This window comes from Malaclemys terrapin, chromosome 8, assembly GCF_027887155.1.
Source record: "Malaclemys terrapin pileata isolate rMalTer1 chromosome 8, rMalTer1.hap1, whole genome shotgun sequence".
Classification (NCBI taxonomy): Eukaryota; Metazoa; Chordata; order Testudines; family Emydidae; genus Malaclemys; species Malaclemys terrapin.
Window position 1 is genome coordinate 98,336,051 of NC_071512.1, and position 13,901 is coordinate 98,349,951.

A 13,901-nucleotide genomic window follows, 5' to 3' on the forward strand; every position below is an offset into this window, starting at 1 on the left:
ATAACAGTAAGGCAAGCATGACAAAAGTTGCAAGCCAGAGCAGTTTATTTTAATACACACAACTTCAGAGACTCAAATGAGAGGATTAAAGTTGATTAATGAAATACAAAGATTCAAATGGGTTTATAGAAGTCCTCCCTCTCGAGTCCTTCAGGAAAGCCATGGATATGATTACTTCAGCTTTTAGTATAATTTTAGAATAATTAAAAGGCGCATAGGAAAATTTTAGAATCCTTAAGAATTCCACATAATGCTTTATTGCTGCCCTGATGCGAGTCTAAAACTGGCATGTTTAGTTTCTCTATTGTTTTAAGTCAACCCTAATTTTCAAATCAGAACTTTCAGAAGGAAGTGTCCAGTTTACTAAAGGCATCAAAACATGCCTCTAGACCTTGAAGTTTCCTTTATAAAATGTTTTTTGGCTATTCAGCAGAAGAGCTCACGGAAAGTTTGTTTACCCATAAAAGGTGACGTGGTGGGTTTTTTTTTTAGGTTCAGCTCACCAAAAGTTGCTGTACATACAGTGGAATGTGATGTAAGCTGATAGGTCTCTAGAGCAATTCTTATTCCGCTTGAAGTCATTTTATTAGCTGTTTGGCTTTTTAATGTGATAGAACTTAAAGTTTCTATTTAGAAATGGAGGGGAGGGAGAAAAGAAATAGTTTCAAGAACATTCTGCTTTAAATCTGAAACTGCTAGGGAGTCTATACCCAAACTGTACATCATATCATTTTAACTAAATGTAATGTGACTAGAAGTACATTGATGGATACTTGTAATTAAATTAAATCAGCTTTTTGTTGGGATTTAAACATTTCCCTTCTATATTTGCAGTCATAAATGTTGTAGCATGAGAATCAGAAAGCCAAAAATATGGAAGTATAAAATGTGAGCATTAGAATGACAACTACATTAGATTAGGTTAAAATTCTTTGTTTTAAATAAGGAGTTATTAATACAGATATAGAAATGTTAAATCTGACATTCCCCTTTTAATGACCTTGAATCCTTCAGGACACAGCTAACTATGTCTAACTTTGAGCTTGCTATTTGACAGATACAGTTTAGGTTGATATGCCCTTCTGGTAATGGGATGTGCATCACTTCATGTTAGGTCTATGGCTTTTTTGTAAGACATAGTAAAATATGGGATGGTGTTCCTAACGTTTAACCACAAGGGTTACTTGGAGGGTATTAAGATAAAGTGAGGGACTCTAGCTTAAAGATAAATAAAGTGAGTGACTTGTCTGGTTCTTGTCAGTTTAAAAGTAGATCTAGAAGTCCATTTGTGCTACTGCATTAAAAACCACTGGCTCGTTTAACAGGATGTCGAAGCTTTTGGGTATATATTTTTGTACCGTGTCAGGTTGGCAAGTGACAAATTAACTTGACTGTGGTCTCTCATTAATGGTTTGTTTCGATGTTTGTTCTGCATAATATAACTAGTGATGAACAAATTTAGTTATTTTCTCTAATTTCAGGCACATCATTTTCCTGTTCAACCAACTTTCGCTGAAGAAACAGACCAATGCCTGCCTAAAATCTTAAACAGCAACCCTCCCCTTATTATAAAGGTATCTGAACTGCCACGTTGATATTACATGTGTATTCACTAAGCCCTGGTCTATGCTACAGAGTTAGGTTGACTTAAGCTGCCTTGCATTGACCTAACTCTGTAAGTATCTACACTAAAATGTCGCTCCTGCTGATGTAACTCACCCACCACGCCAACTTAACTCCACCTCCACGAGAGGCATAGTGCTTAGGTCGACGCAGTGTCAGCGTAAACATTGTATTGCTTACATCGACTGTTGCTAGCTTTCAGGAGCCGTTCCACAATGCCCCACACTGACAGTTCAATCAGTGCACACGCTCCTTGTGAAGATGCGCACTACCAACGCAACAAGCGTCGTGTGGACACGTAAAAGTGATTGAATTACTGCAGTGGCTGTATATCGACATAACTTAGGGTATGTCTATATTACAAAATTATATTGCCCTAAGACTCCCTGACTGCAGATAATGGGAGACTCGCGTATAATAGTTTTGACTGCAGCAAATGTTCCTTAAAAAATCAGCCTAATTCAGAACAGTCAGAAACATTGTGCAGTGCTTAAACTTTTGTCTAACTATCATAGTGATATGTTTGTTTGCTGTATGAGATCCGTGTTTAAACTGAAAAGATTAATTTAGGTAGAAAGAAGCAGTTTCTGGTATTTTATATCACTTAGTCAATTGTTTGTACACTACTGTACACTTCTGTTAAAACAGAGCATATATGAAATTCCATTCACTTTGTGTTAACTGTTTTTCAAGCTTGTATCTTTGTCAGGTGAATAGACACTGCTTAGAATTATATGTACTAGACTAAATAGATGCACATATTTGTGCACTCAACATTTCTGATGCTGCTGCATCTCTCCTATTGTTTGTCCTTCTGTTCCCTATCTTCAAGACCCAAAATTTCCTTGGGTTTCTGTCCTCTGTAAAAATATATATTTTAAGACAATAACACAAAAATTAACATTATTCACAAACTGAATTTGACAATGATAAATGTAGAACTTTGTGTTCTAAAGTGACAAATGTAGTACTTGAACCAGTTTACTAAATGTCGCTCTTTGTAGTAGTTTTGGGCTGCGGTTCGGCCCTCAGCGGGGCTGTGGGGTAGCCCACCGCCTCGCTACAGTCAGAAAAGAGCCCCGAGCCCTCAGTCAGGGTGGGGCTGTAATCACACAGTCAGGCAAATACCCAGGCCTTAAAGCAGGGGCTGGGTCAGAGTTTATAGCAGCCCAGGCCCTAGGTCAGGGCGGGGCAGCAAACAAATAGTCAAACAGCAGCCCAGGCCTTGTAGCAAATAGTCCCTCAGGTACCCAGCCTCTCTAGGCCAGGGGAAACGGGGGGAGTCTGCCACCCAAGGAGTGGGTGGCAGGGGGGATGCAGGCCCTCCCACTCCACTGCGTCCTAGCCCGGGGCCCTAGCAGCGGCGGAAACTTGCTGCTGTCAGTGGGGATCCTGGCCGCAACACACTGACATGGGCTCTGGCAGTGCAGCAGCCAGACTGGGGTCGGCTGCCCCCGGGCTGCTTCCACTCTCCCCCTTGTATGGTACCTGGGCCATGTTAGTGTCGGCAGTGCTCTCCACCAGCATTGGCTCCTCTGGGTAGGTAGTGAAGGGCAGGCACGGCTCCTCCTCGGGGTAGCTGGCGCAGAGCAGGCTCGGCCAGTCCTCCTCCGGGTAGCTGGCGCGGGGCAGGCTTGACCGGCCCAGTAAGTCAGCAGGCCGGTCGCGGCCTGCGGCTGTTTCCCAAGCGGGTGCTCAGTCACGGACGTCTGCTCTCTCCGCCGGCCTGGCCTCCACTGAGCTCTGCAGGTGGGCTTTTATACTTCCGGGTCGGGGCCGTGACCTTGGAGGGGCAGGCGCCATACCCAGTGGCTCCACCCACGTTGGTATTAGGGGAGGTTCGGCCCTCAGCGGGGCGGTGGGGTAGCCTGCCGCCTTGCTACACTCTTATTTTGAGGTGTGAAGTCTTAAATGGGTGTCTTACAAATGATCTAGCTGAGATCATTTCCTTGCACAGGCAAGTGCTGTAGTTAATGATTCCAGAGACTTATAGCTTATCTAACACTACCGCTGAGATGCATTACAATTCCCAGTGTTTCCAGTTCTATTTCCTTTTGGAAAAGGGCTTGCCGAAGAGAATTAAACCATCAACAGAATTAAAGATGTGCAAACCCTAGTTTACAATTTCAGGAATCATTACAATCTCGGCTTTATTAAAAGCGTAATTTATAACTGCATTTTGTTTAGATCTGCAGGATTTGAGAAATCACAGCAGTAATACTCAGACTCAGGAGACTGTGTGATATAATTATTAATCAATCGGGATGCTTATATAGTATGACTGTAGAGTACTATAGAAAATGAAACAATGAGTTCACACTACTGAGGCCCTTTTGGGTAATGTTGATTGCTAATTTGGCTCATGAACCACTGAGGTCTGAGTATCATTGATGTTTTGGGACATCTATTTGGTCCTTGATAAATTTTCAGAAAAGTACTGTTAGAGGTCTGACAGAATTTTTAAATAGCGCGACTAACTTGTTATCTAGCCCTGGCAGGCAATGAGAGAACTTGCCTTAAAATTATGCTTTCATTTCAATGTAAACTCCATGATTTCTGTCTCGTCTTTAACCATTAGAGCCAGAAATTGGCACTTTGTGCCATTTTATTTGTCATTGAGTAGTCTAAAGTCTGCAAAGCTTTCTACAAAGTTCTGATTCACTCAACAGCCTCCATATGAAATGAATCTTTTTCCAGTGGTCTAAGTGAGGGAATCATTCTCCCAGTGTTCAGCCTGATTAAATCTTTTCCGTCATATGTCTGAATTTTGCCCACAGTTATGGTATCTGTGCACAAATCCCATTGACTTCATTAGGGATAGCATTTGTAGGAAGAATTCTGTGCTGAAATCCCAAAACAAAACCAGTAGTTTTTGACTGAAGTGCGTATAAGTGGTCAACTTGTTTTTGTAACTTAATAAAACATGTTCCTCCTTTGTAGTTCTTGGCCTTACAGGACTTGATGTTACTTTCCCAGTATTCTCCTGTGCGACGACAAGAGGTCTTCAGCCTCAGTCAGCCAGGTACTTGTAAAATTCATTCTTCATGGCTATAAACTTTTAAGAACTGTTCTAATAGTAAGATTTTATTTTTTTAAAAATCTAATGCTTTGAAGCATGCTTCATAAACCACAGGGACTCGTACATAAAAAGACCCTGGCATCAGTTTGGCATCATTTGGAGAAGCCTTGATAGTGTTGTCTCCTCTACTAAATACTGGTGCCTGCTGTGTGTTTGTTTTTTAAATGACAACTGTGAGGAAACATAGGTCCTAGAGTATCAAAAGCAGAGTGGTATTGACATCATAGATCATAAGTTTAAACTAAATAATAGACTAACAGATGTGTATAAAAGCCTAGTGTGAGGATGAGAGTGAGATGGAACCAAGCATAAAAATGAATCAGCCCTGCAGCTGTGAAAGCAAACGGTGGCTGTGATAAAAAATAAAGTGTATGAGACTCCTAACATATGCTGTAGGAGCTCAATAAAAACTGTCTTGAGTCAATTGGGGACCTTTTGTTGCACCTCATCAGGCATTCTGGAGTGATGGACTAGCTTCAAATCTGTTTATTACCATAACTGACATCACTTTTTTTGGTCTTTTTAAGTCTCAAACCTACTAAGCAACTAATGGGCCCAAATTCAGCCCTCCAATCTGCCCATGCAACTCTCATTGAGATTACTGGGAGCAGCGAGTGTGGCTTGAAGGTTAGAATTTGGCCAAGTCTGTCACGTATCTGGTGACTAAAAACTCTCATGGTGAAAATGCAGCATGGCTTTCCTAGGAATTTAATGTTTCAGATAATTCTCTAAGCTTGTACTAAAAGTAAAAACAGAACATAAACACAACCATCAAAACAGGCTTGGTGGTACCTGTGTCTTGAGTAGAGAGTAGGGTGACCAGACAGCAAATGTGAAAAATTGGGACGGGGGTGGGGGGTAATAGGAGCCTATATAAGAAAAAGACCCAAAAATCGGGACTGTCCCTGTAAAATTGGGACATCTGGTCACCCTAGTAGAGAGAAAACATCTGTTATACCATCAAATAATTTTTCTATGTCCCTGGTAGGTGGGCATCCTCACAATTGGACAGCAATATCAAAGGAGTGCTTGAATCTTTTGAGTGACTTGACACAGAAGCTGATTATGCAGCAGGAAGCTGCAGCTACAAATGGGAGAGTGAAACAGCCATCTACAGGAGAATTAGGAAGATCTTTGAGCTCTTCAGGTAACTTTTTATGAGAGACGATTCACAATAGCTGTTGTGGTGGACTTTACCAAGTTTGCATACCCCCAAAAGACATGCTGTATTGCAAGGGGTAGTGTACTAATACTAGTATAAATTGATATGGAGAACCAAGTGGGTAGTCGTACTGTTCTTAAGTATTAAGGGAACACTATTAGCTTAAAAATTGTTTTGTAACCTACTTTTGTTAAAAGTAACACCAAAGAGAATTAAAACAGAAAACTGAGAGAGAGAGAGAGAGAGAGAGAGAGAGAGAGAACGAACCTTTTCTAGTTTACTTAGTGCATTTAACAGCACTCCTGTTGTCTTTTTTTTAATTCCATATTTGTGTGGCTTAAGGAAGTCAAACTATTACTACTTTTTTTTTTTTTTTTTTTTTTTTTTTAACCAAGTGGTGGATCCTGTTGTAGAGAGGGCTAAAATCTTGCTATAACCCATTTTCTGACTCTGGTGCTGCCTGTAATTTACTGTTTCTAGTTTAAGGTGGTAGAATTAGTCTTGTTCTAATACTGTAGGATAGAGGTGGGCAAACTACGGCTCGCAGGACCCTTCTGCCTGGCCCCTGAGCTCCGGTCCCTTCCCCGCTGTTCCCTCTTCCCCCGCAGCCTCAGCTCACCGCACCGCCGGCACAATGCTCTGGGTGGCCGGGCAACTCCACTACAGAGCCTGACCTGACTCTGTGCTGCCCGGTGGCATGACTGGCGCCAGCCAGGTGGCACTGCTGTAGTGCCACCAGCCACCGGTGCTCTAGGCAGCATGGTAAGGGGGCAGGGAGCAGGTGGGGTAGATAGAAGGCAGGGGAGTTTGGGGCGGGGGTGTGGATGGGGTGGGGGCGATCAGAGGGTGAGGAACAGGGGGGCAGCGTTGAATGGGTGCATGGGTCCCAGGGGGGCAGTCAGGAAGGAGACGGGGTTGGATGCGGCAGCAGGGGGCGGTCAGGGAGAAGGGGTGGTTGGATGGGGCAGGGGTCCTTGGGGGGGTTGTGAGGGACATTCAGGAATGAGGGGAGGGGTTGAATGGGGCAGCGGGGGGGGGGCAGTCAGGGGACATGGAGCGGGGGGGGAGGGGGAGTAGATGGGGCAGGGGTCCTGGGGGGGGCCATCAGGGGGCAAGAAGCAGGGGGTAGGGGGGTGCCAGGCCATGCCACAGCTTCCCCTAACTGGCCTCCATACAATTTCCAAAACCCAATGCAGCCCTCAGGCCAAAAAGTTTGCTTGCCCCTGCTGTAGGAGTTTGAGGGATGTTTGTTATGATTCAGCTAGTGTTGGTGTAGGAATGTGCAAATAACACTTAAGGAGAGGCTAGGATACACACAGACATCCTGTTTACCAAATTGTCTTGAAATAAGAACTGGAAGCACAAATATTGTACGGAAAACGTCAGTCTGTATTGGTGTGTATAGATAGTCGTGTTTATTACCAACCCCCCCCCCCCCAAACCATGAAGTACCTCCTTAGCTTTTGCAATTCTTAAATAGACTAAAAAGTAAGGGTTCTGAATGTAATGGTAGTAATAGACTTCCAATGGAAACAGTGTATCTTACATTAAGAACTCTCACCAGAAATTGTGTGCTGAAATAGATATGGGAATAGTAATCTTAGGGGAGATATTAGTAGAAAAATGGGTTGACACATGCCAGCCTATATGTCTCCATGCAATGTGTTCTTTGTCACCAGAAGCAGCTGTTACGGAAGAAATGGCCTTCCAGACACAGAGGTCTAATGTCGTTTCTAGAGCCCATATGTCTTCCCTGGTTAAATCATCCCTCTTGCCTTTAAAGGCATTGTCTACATCTGATCTTGGAAGCTCTTTTGGTTCACCTTTCAGTTCTCCTGCTCTAAATCGCAAGACTGGGATTCTGGATTTAAACTCTCCTTGGCATGGATCAGTCCAAAGTCCTCATGTTATGAGAAGAGGACCAAAGCTGTGGACATCAAGTTCAGGTGGGGATCTTCGGTTTCAATCCCCTCTCATCCTCCTCTTTAGGTATAATTGGAATATTGTCTTGACTGTACAAATCCTTATCTTTGGAGTTAAACGATTGCTCTATGGGGAGGGTAGCTATTTTTCTCTAACTCGGTTGGATTTCTCTTGTAGATCTGCAAATGAATGGCTCTCATCAAGCGTCCTTCCCTGTGATCTCTGTTGCAAGAGTTGGTAATGAAGCAATACAGCCAAGCTTTATTTATACGTGGCTCCAGAACAAGCAAGAGCAGGTGGAGTAAAAATTGCAGTACAGACCAGTTAAAAACCACCTTCTGTTTTTGTATGTAGCATGCAAGGTGGTGGTGGTTGTTTTTTTTCTTAAAGGGAAACTTCATTTTATTGTATGACCTTTCTCCTCAGATTAGCTGACCTAACTTTTTTTTTAATTTTTTTTTTTTTTTAAAACAACCCTAATTCTTCAAAACACTCTTCTCCATATAGAAAGCTTAGGGACTGTAAGATTGTGGAAGGGTTAAATTGCATATCAGAAATGTTGCCCGTATATATATTTTTCTTAATCTTCAGGGTTTTTTTGTTCTCTTACTCAGGTTAGGAGTTTCTTATCAAAACGAGTGCTGATAATGTATTTCTTCAGCAAGGTAAGGATGAATGTATGTTTTGTGATGGCATTTGGTTGGGTACACCAGAAACACATAGGCAGAAGTGGGTTCTAATCCTGTATTAAGTGAACCCTCTAAATTTGGTAGTAACATTTCTAGAACATCTTTTATTCCAGGGTCTTACTGCATTTTACGTACTGTTGTACTGAAGCCTCCAATATTAGAATCATTTATAGAAACATAACTGTTCTTTCACAGAGGTAAACTGAGGTGCATAAATTGCAACTTCCACATAGCATCAGGGCCAAGATTAGAATTTAGGAATCCTGACTTCATATCACTACACTAACTGCTAGAGAACAGTCTCTAGTGTTATACCCGTTAAAACCAGACTTCTCAGGGGGTTGGTTCTTGTGATGTGGACAAACCACGGGCACTTTCCATAAATCTTTTTGGCAGAGGGGGTCAACCTGCTGGAAACTTTTTTTTTTTTTTTAAATCTTAATATTGGCACAAAAGATTAAATAAAATAAATAGGTAGAGCTCAGCATTTTTTTTTTAAATTGTGTAGATTTAGTTTAATTGACAGGCCCCAAATCAGCAATCCTCACATACATGATCCAATAACGTGATAGAATTATTCAAAGGATTTCCCTTAGTTCTGATTTTAATCTTTCGTAGACTTAAATGGGTGTTATCACTGGGCCACGTCATGTCCCCCATGTCTCTGCATAGAGGGGACCCTCTGCATGCAGAGCTCCTCCTCTGCCTAGTATCAAGGGAGGGGTTCAGCTGTCTCATGGCAATTTTTATGCCTCCCAGTCCTGGCCCCACGGAGACCTTTGTGAAGTCTGGGGTAGAGAGTGGGCCATATTAGGCCAGTCAGTGGAGCTATGGCGTGTACATTGTCCCTCAAGCACAGTGCTTAATTTGTGGCAGGTCAGAGCCCCTGCACCTCTGGGCTTGCTGTGTCTGTTATGAAAGTAAAAAAACGGCTTCAGCCCCGGCATTTCTTTTGTTACAAATTAAGCACTGTTCAAGCCCCATTGAAGTTAGAACAGATTATATAGCCCTATTTTTTGTAAAGCCCCCACTCATGGTTTTCGTGGGCAACTGCAATCAGGAATCTGGGGTACCACTCGGGGGGCAGAGCTAGTGTGCATGTTCAGGGCTTTTAAATGGCCCTGGCCTCCCATGCATCTCCTGAGATCTGCTTGTTTTATAGGTGGGTCCTGCAGCCTTTTCTGCCAGGGTGGGAGGTGGTACATAAATACAAGTAGCTTGCCACATCCTGGGGTAGGTCTGCCCAGCATTTTAAAGTATGCTTATTTTGTGCAGGCAAACAGATCCCATAGCGGACATTAGCTGCAATGGTGATGAGCGTGCTATAACTATTTAGAGCAGGCAAGTCCCAGTTAAATGGTTCAGTCCCTACAGCACCTATAGTAGACGCCAATAAAACTCAGTAGCAAATCTTTTCCGGCGGGGACTACACTGTACAACTGTGTATACTGGGCATGCATTTATAGTCTTGTTAAATAATGTGTGGGGTCGTATTTGAAACAAACTGTGATGTCTGGTTGACTGGAAAAAAAAACCCCATGACTTTTCTGAAATCTTATGCTTTTTCCTTAGCATCCAGAGGCCTCGATCCAGGCTGTCTTTTCTGATGCCCAAATGCACATTTGGGCATTAGAAGGTAAGCAACTTCCATTTGAATTTGTGTTTGTTATTCTCGGTTTGTGGTACAACAGCAGTGGACATCATGAAAGGGCTCCAATTCCAGACTTGTTGTATCCATTACTATGTAAATGGATTTAAATAAAGACCTTCTCTTGTAAGTATAACCCACAGTCACACCATGTGGCTGTTTTACCCACCTCGAGTGGCTGGAGTATAAGATCTGAATCTGTTACTGGCTTTGAGCTAGCAGACTTGGATCTCTTAGCTCAAGCAGTAGATGTTCATGGGTTTAGATCCAAAAATCCTGGGTTTAATCCCCACTGCTGATACCCACCTGGGGCAACAAGTTACTTTTGTTTTAGTGAAGCGTATGCAACATTGAACTTGTAATATAAGCCCACAAAAGGAAACCCATTTTCAATTAAGGCGCTCACTGTCAGTACTTTTACCTGTTCAGCACAGTAGCCAGCAGTATACTGGTTTCCTGTTGGATAATCTCAGAGCAGTGAGAGATTATACTGTAATACTAAACAATAAAGTAATCTTAAGAACACAAGCATCCTCTATACAAACACCGGAAAACAGTTCCTGCCCCAGGAAATTACATTCTGAGTTAAAAGAACAGGAGTACTTGTGGCACCTTAGAGACTAAAAAATTTATTTGAGCATAAGCTTTCGTGGGCTACAGCCCACTTCACAGATGCATAGAATGGAACATGTAGTAAGAAATATATATACATACAGAGAACATGAAAAGGTGGAAGTAGCCATACCAACTGTAAGAGGCTAATTAATTAAAATGAGGTATTCGCAGCAGAAGAAGAAAAACATTTTTGTAGTGATAATCAAGATGGCCCATTTTAGACAGTTGACAAGAAGGTGTGAGGATACGTAACATGACCCAGCCACTCCCAGTCTCTATTCAAACCCAAGTTAATGGTATCTAGTTGGCATATTAATTCAAGCTCAGCAGTTTCTCGTTGGAGTCTGTTTTTGAAACTTTTCTGTTGCAAAATTGCCACCTTTAAGTCGGTTACTGAGTGACCAGAGAGGTTGAAGTGTTCTACTGGTTTTTGAATGTTCTGATTCCTGATGCAAGATAAACAATAGGTGGAAGTAACAGATGGAGGGAGGTGGAGTGCTAGTAAACTGGCAATTTACACAAGACCGAATTCAAAGACAAAAGGGGCCATGTGAGTTGCAGGGGGATAAGAACTATAAATTAAACCTAGTTTGGCAGAAAAACAGATGTGACAGCTTGCCATTTACCTGCCAGTGCCAGATGGAAGTGACTTGTGGGGATCCTGGCAAAGGTATGTTTTGAGAAGGGATTTAAAAGAATAAAGTGGAAGTTTTACCAATATGTGGAGGAAGTATTACCCATGCAAAATGGGCAGTGTGGGTTAACTAACTATTAATGGTTCCTAACTGGATAACGCTTGGTTAGAGCTATGGAGCTAGTTCTGGTGATCTCTAAGTGTAAGACTTGCAAGATGATGGGGAAGGCAGCAAAGGTAGATGGGCAGCTAAGGCAACAAATCTGGGGATAGTTTATACCATGGAGCAAGTTAGAGCAGTCTCAGGACTGCTGTAACCTGCACCTGGCTGCACTGTATTTCAAGGGATCTCCCCCACACTAGTGGAATCTTCAGGTTGCAGATGCTGTAAACTGCAGTGGGGGCCAGGATCCGGCCCATTAAATCCCTAGAATTGCAGCATATTTGTTCAATTTCTGGAGGCTAAATTAAGATTAGTTAGGTCTTAGTTATATTAGATTTAATATTAACCTCTTTCTTTGCTTGGAGGTCTATCCCGTTTGGTTGCGGCCTCATTTACTGAAGACCGATTTGGAGTTGTCCAAACTACGCTGCCAGCTATTCTGAATACCTTACTGACTCTTCAGGAGGTGAGGATCCTTGACATCTCCTTAGTGCAAAACTAGTTCAAGGGGGAAGTTTTCCTGTCTCACTGTGGTACTGCTGACTAACTATAAAATGAAACTATTATGTCACCACTTAAAATGGCTTATCGTAATCTTCAGTTAAGCTAAACAAAGCGCCAGAGTCCTTTTTTAGACTGAATAAATACCTCATTAGATCTTTCTTAACTGACTTTACACTTGGAAAGTTTTTTAAATAAATGATACAAAATGCTCAATTATAAACATTGTCTCATGGAAGTAAAAATTATTACAGTGTCAACATAAGTGTTTAGGATTTAATCTTCAACTTGATCACATACATCCCTCACGTGTAACGTACAGCATTTCAATTACAGAGCCAACAACTTTCAGGAGATCAAACCTGTTTCATGGTTCTCAGCAAATATTAGAGCATTACTTTAGAAGCAATTATCATATCACTATATGATGTATTTGGGAGTGGGTTAATCACACAGATGTGTCTCCAAGGTAATGTTCTGTGCCATTTATTATAATCACTGTTCTGTCTTAATGGCAGATTCTCAGAATTTTAGAGGTAATTAAAATTCTTCAGCATAAGGCATTCCAAAAACATGCAATGGAAATGCTTCCTTATTTCTAAAAGATTAGTCATGGCAAAGTTGAGAATTGTTCCTTCTACTGCAGTGTTTGTACTATGTTCAGCATTTAAAGAATCCATAAATGGAGAATCTCAGTTTACAAAATCTGCTCCTGTATTTCCATTGGCCAAGATGCAGAAGGAATGCTGGGTCAAGCTGTCTCCAATCTTTTTTACTTGTCAGTGGTGAAACTTCTGAATTTGCTGTTAGTCTCTTCGCTTTACTTGGCACAACCGCCTGTGCTACTAGAGTTTTGTTTGAAATGGATTCAACGGAACAGTTCTTCTCATTCACTTGTCAATCCAGGTTGTAGATAAGCATTTCAAGCTGCCTCATGCTTCTAGCAAACCTCCCAGGATTTCGGGAAGTCTGATGGATACCTCCTACAAAACGCTACGATTTGCGCTTAGAGCATCCCTGAAAACTGCGATATACCGGATCACTACTACTTTTGGAGAACATCTAAAGTAAGGCCTTTTGTATTGGCAGCTACCCGCTTAGTTCTGTTTAAGTGAATGTAATGACAAAGGCCATGTCTACATTAGCACTTATGTCGAAAAAACTTTTGTCGCTCAGGGGGTGGTTTTTTTCACATCCCTGAGCAACAAAAGTTTTGCCGGCATAAGCACTCATGTGCACAGTGCTATGTTGGCCAGAGATGCTTTCCCACCGCCATAGCTTTCACTGCTCATTGAGCTGGTTTTCTTATGTCAACAGGAGAGCTCTCTCCGGTTAGCATAACATGGCTACACCAGAGCTCTTACAGCGGCACAGCTGTATCAGTACAGCTGTGCTGCTGTAAGCTTGTAAGTGTAGACATGGCCCAAGTGTATCTATAGAAAGCGAAGTCCCATGAATAGGACCTTTACAGGACATCAAGTAACAATTTTCAGCTGTTGAAAACACAAAGGGAATTTTCCCAATTCCCCCTATTAATGGCAATGAATATGTATTATTCACAGGGATAATTCTCTGTAGAGTCCTAGTAGCCCCCAAACATGGGACTTTGACTGTCGGGCTCTGACTGGCTGTGCTGTTCTTGTAAAAGCAATAGGCAGTCTCATTCCTAATTTGTGGACATGCAGGTTGATGGAAGTTACATGAACTATGAGATCATCATTCTTCTGTTGGCATTTGGCCACTGTGCTATTAACTTTGAAAGTAACAGTAACACATGAGCAACAACTACTTTATAAGGGATTTTTCCTTTGCAGACTTCAGATAGATATATTTAAAATAGATTGTTTACATTGGGAGAAGATGT

The 13,901-nt window shown here is 42.0% G+C and overlaps 2 protein-coding genes across 4 annotated transcripts in view; one reads left to right on the forward strand and one right to left on the reverse strand.

Moving 5' to 3' along the window:
• The window catches only part of DIO1 (iodothyronine deiodinase 1), a 277,465-nt gene that overhangs the window by 47,517 nt on the left and 216,047 nt on the right, over positions 1 to 13,901 (reverse strand). The window lies entirely within an intron of this gene.
• Positions 1 to 13,901, forward strand: part of NDC1 (NDC1 transmembrane nucleoporin) — a 28,968-nt gene that overhangs the window by 14,452 nt on the left and 615 nt on the right. For 2 of the 3 annotated variants that reach the window (XM_054037067.1, XM_054037070.1), the window contains exons 9-17: positions 1,482 to 1,574; positions 4,564 to 4,645; positions 5,691 to 5,849; positions 7,544 to 7,810; positions 7,965 to 8,083; positions 8,402 to 8,452; positions 10,049 to 10,112; positions 11,902 to 12,002; positions 12,944 to 13,104. In XM_054037067.1, coding sequence (XP_053893042.1) covers positions 1,482 to 1,574; positions 4,564 to 4,645; positions 5,691 to 5,849; positions 7,544 to 7,810; positions 7,965 to 8,083; positions 8,402 to 8,452; positions 10,049 to 10,112; positions 11,902 to 12,002; positions 12,944 to 13,104 — 1,097 coding nt within the window. The remainder of the gene's footprint in view (positions 1 to 1,481; positions 1,575 to 4,563; positions 4,646 to 5,690; positions 5,850 to 7,543; positions 7,811 to 7,964; positions 8,084 to 8,401; positions 8,453 to 10,048; positions 10,113 to 11,901; positions 12,003 to 12,943; positions 13,105 to 13,901) is intronic. The other variant, XM_054037068.1, reaches the window with a different exon arrangement.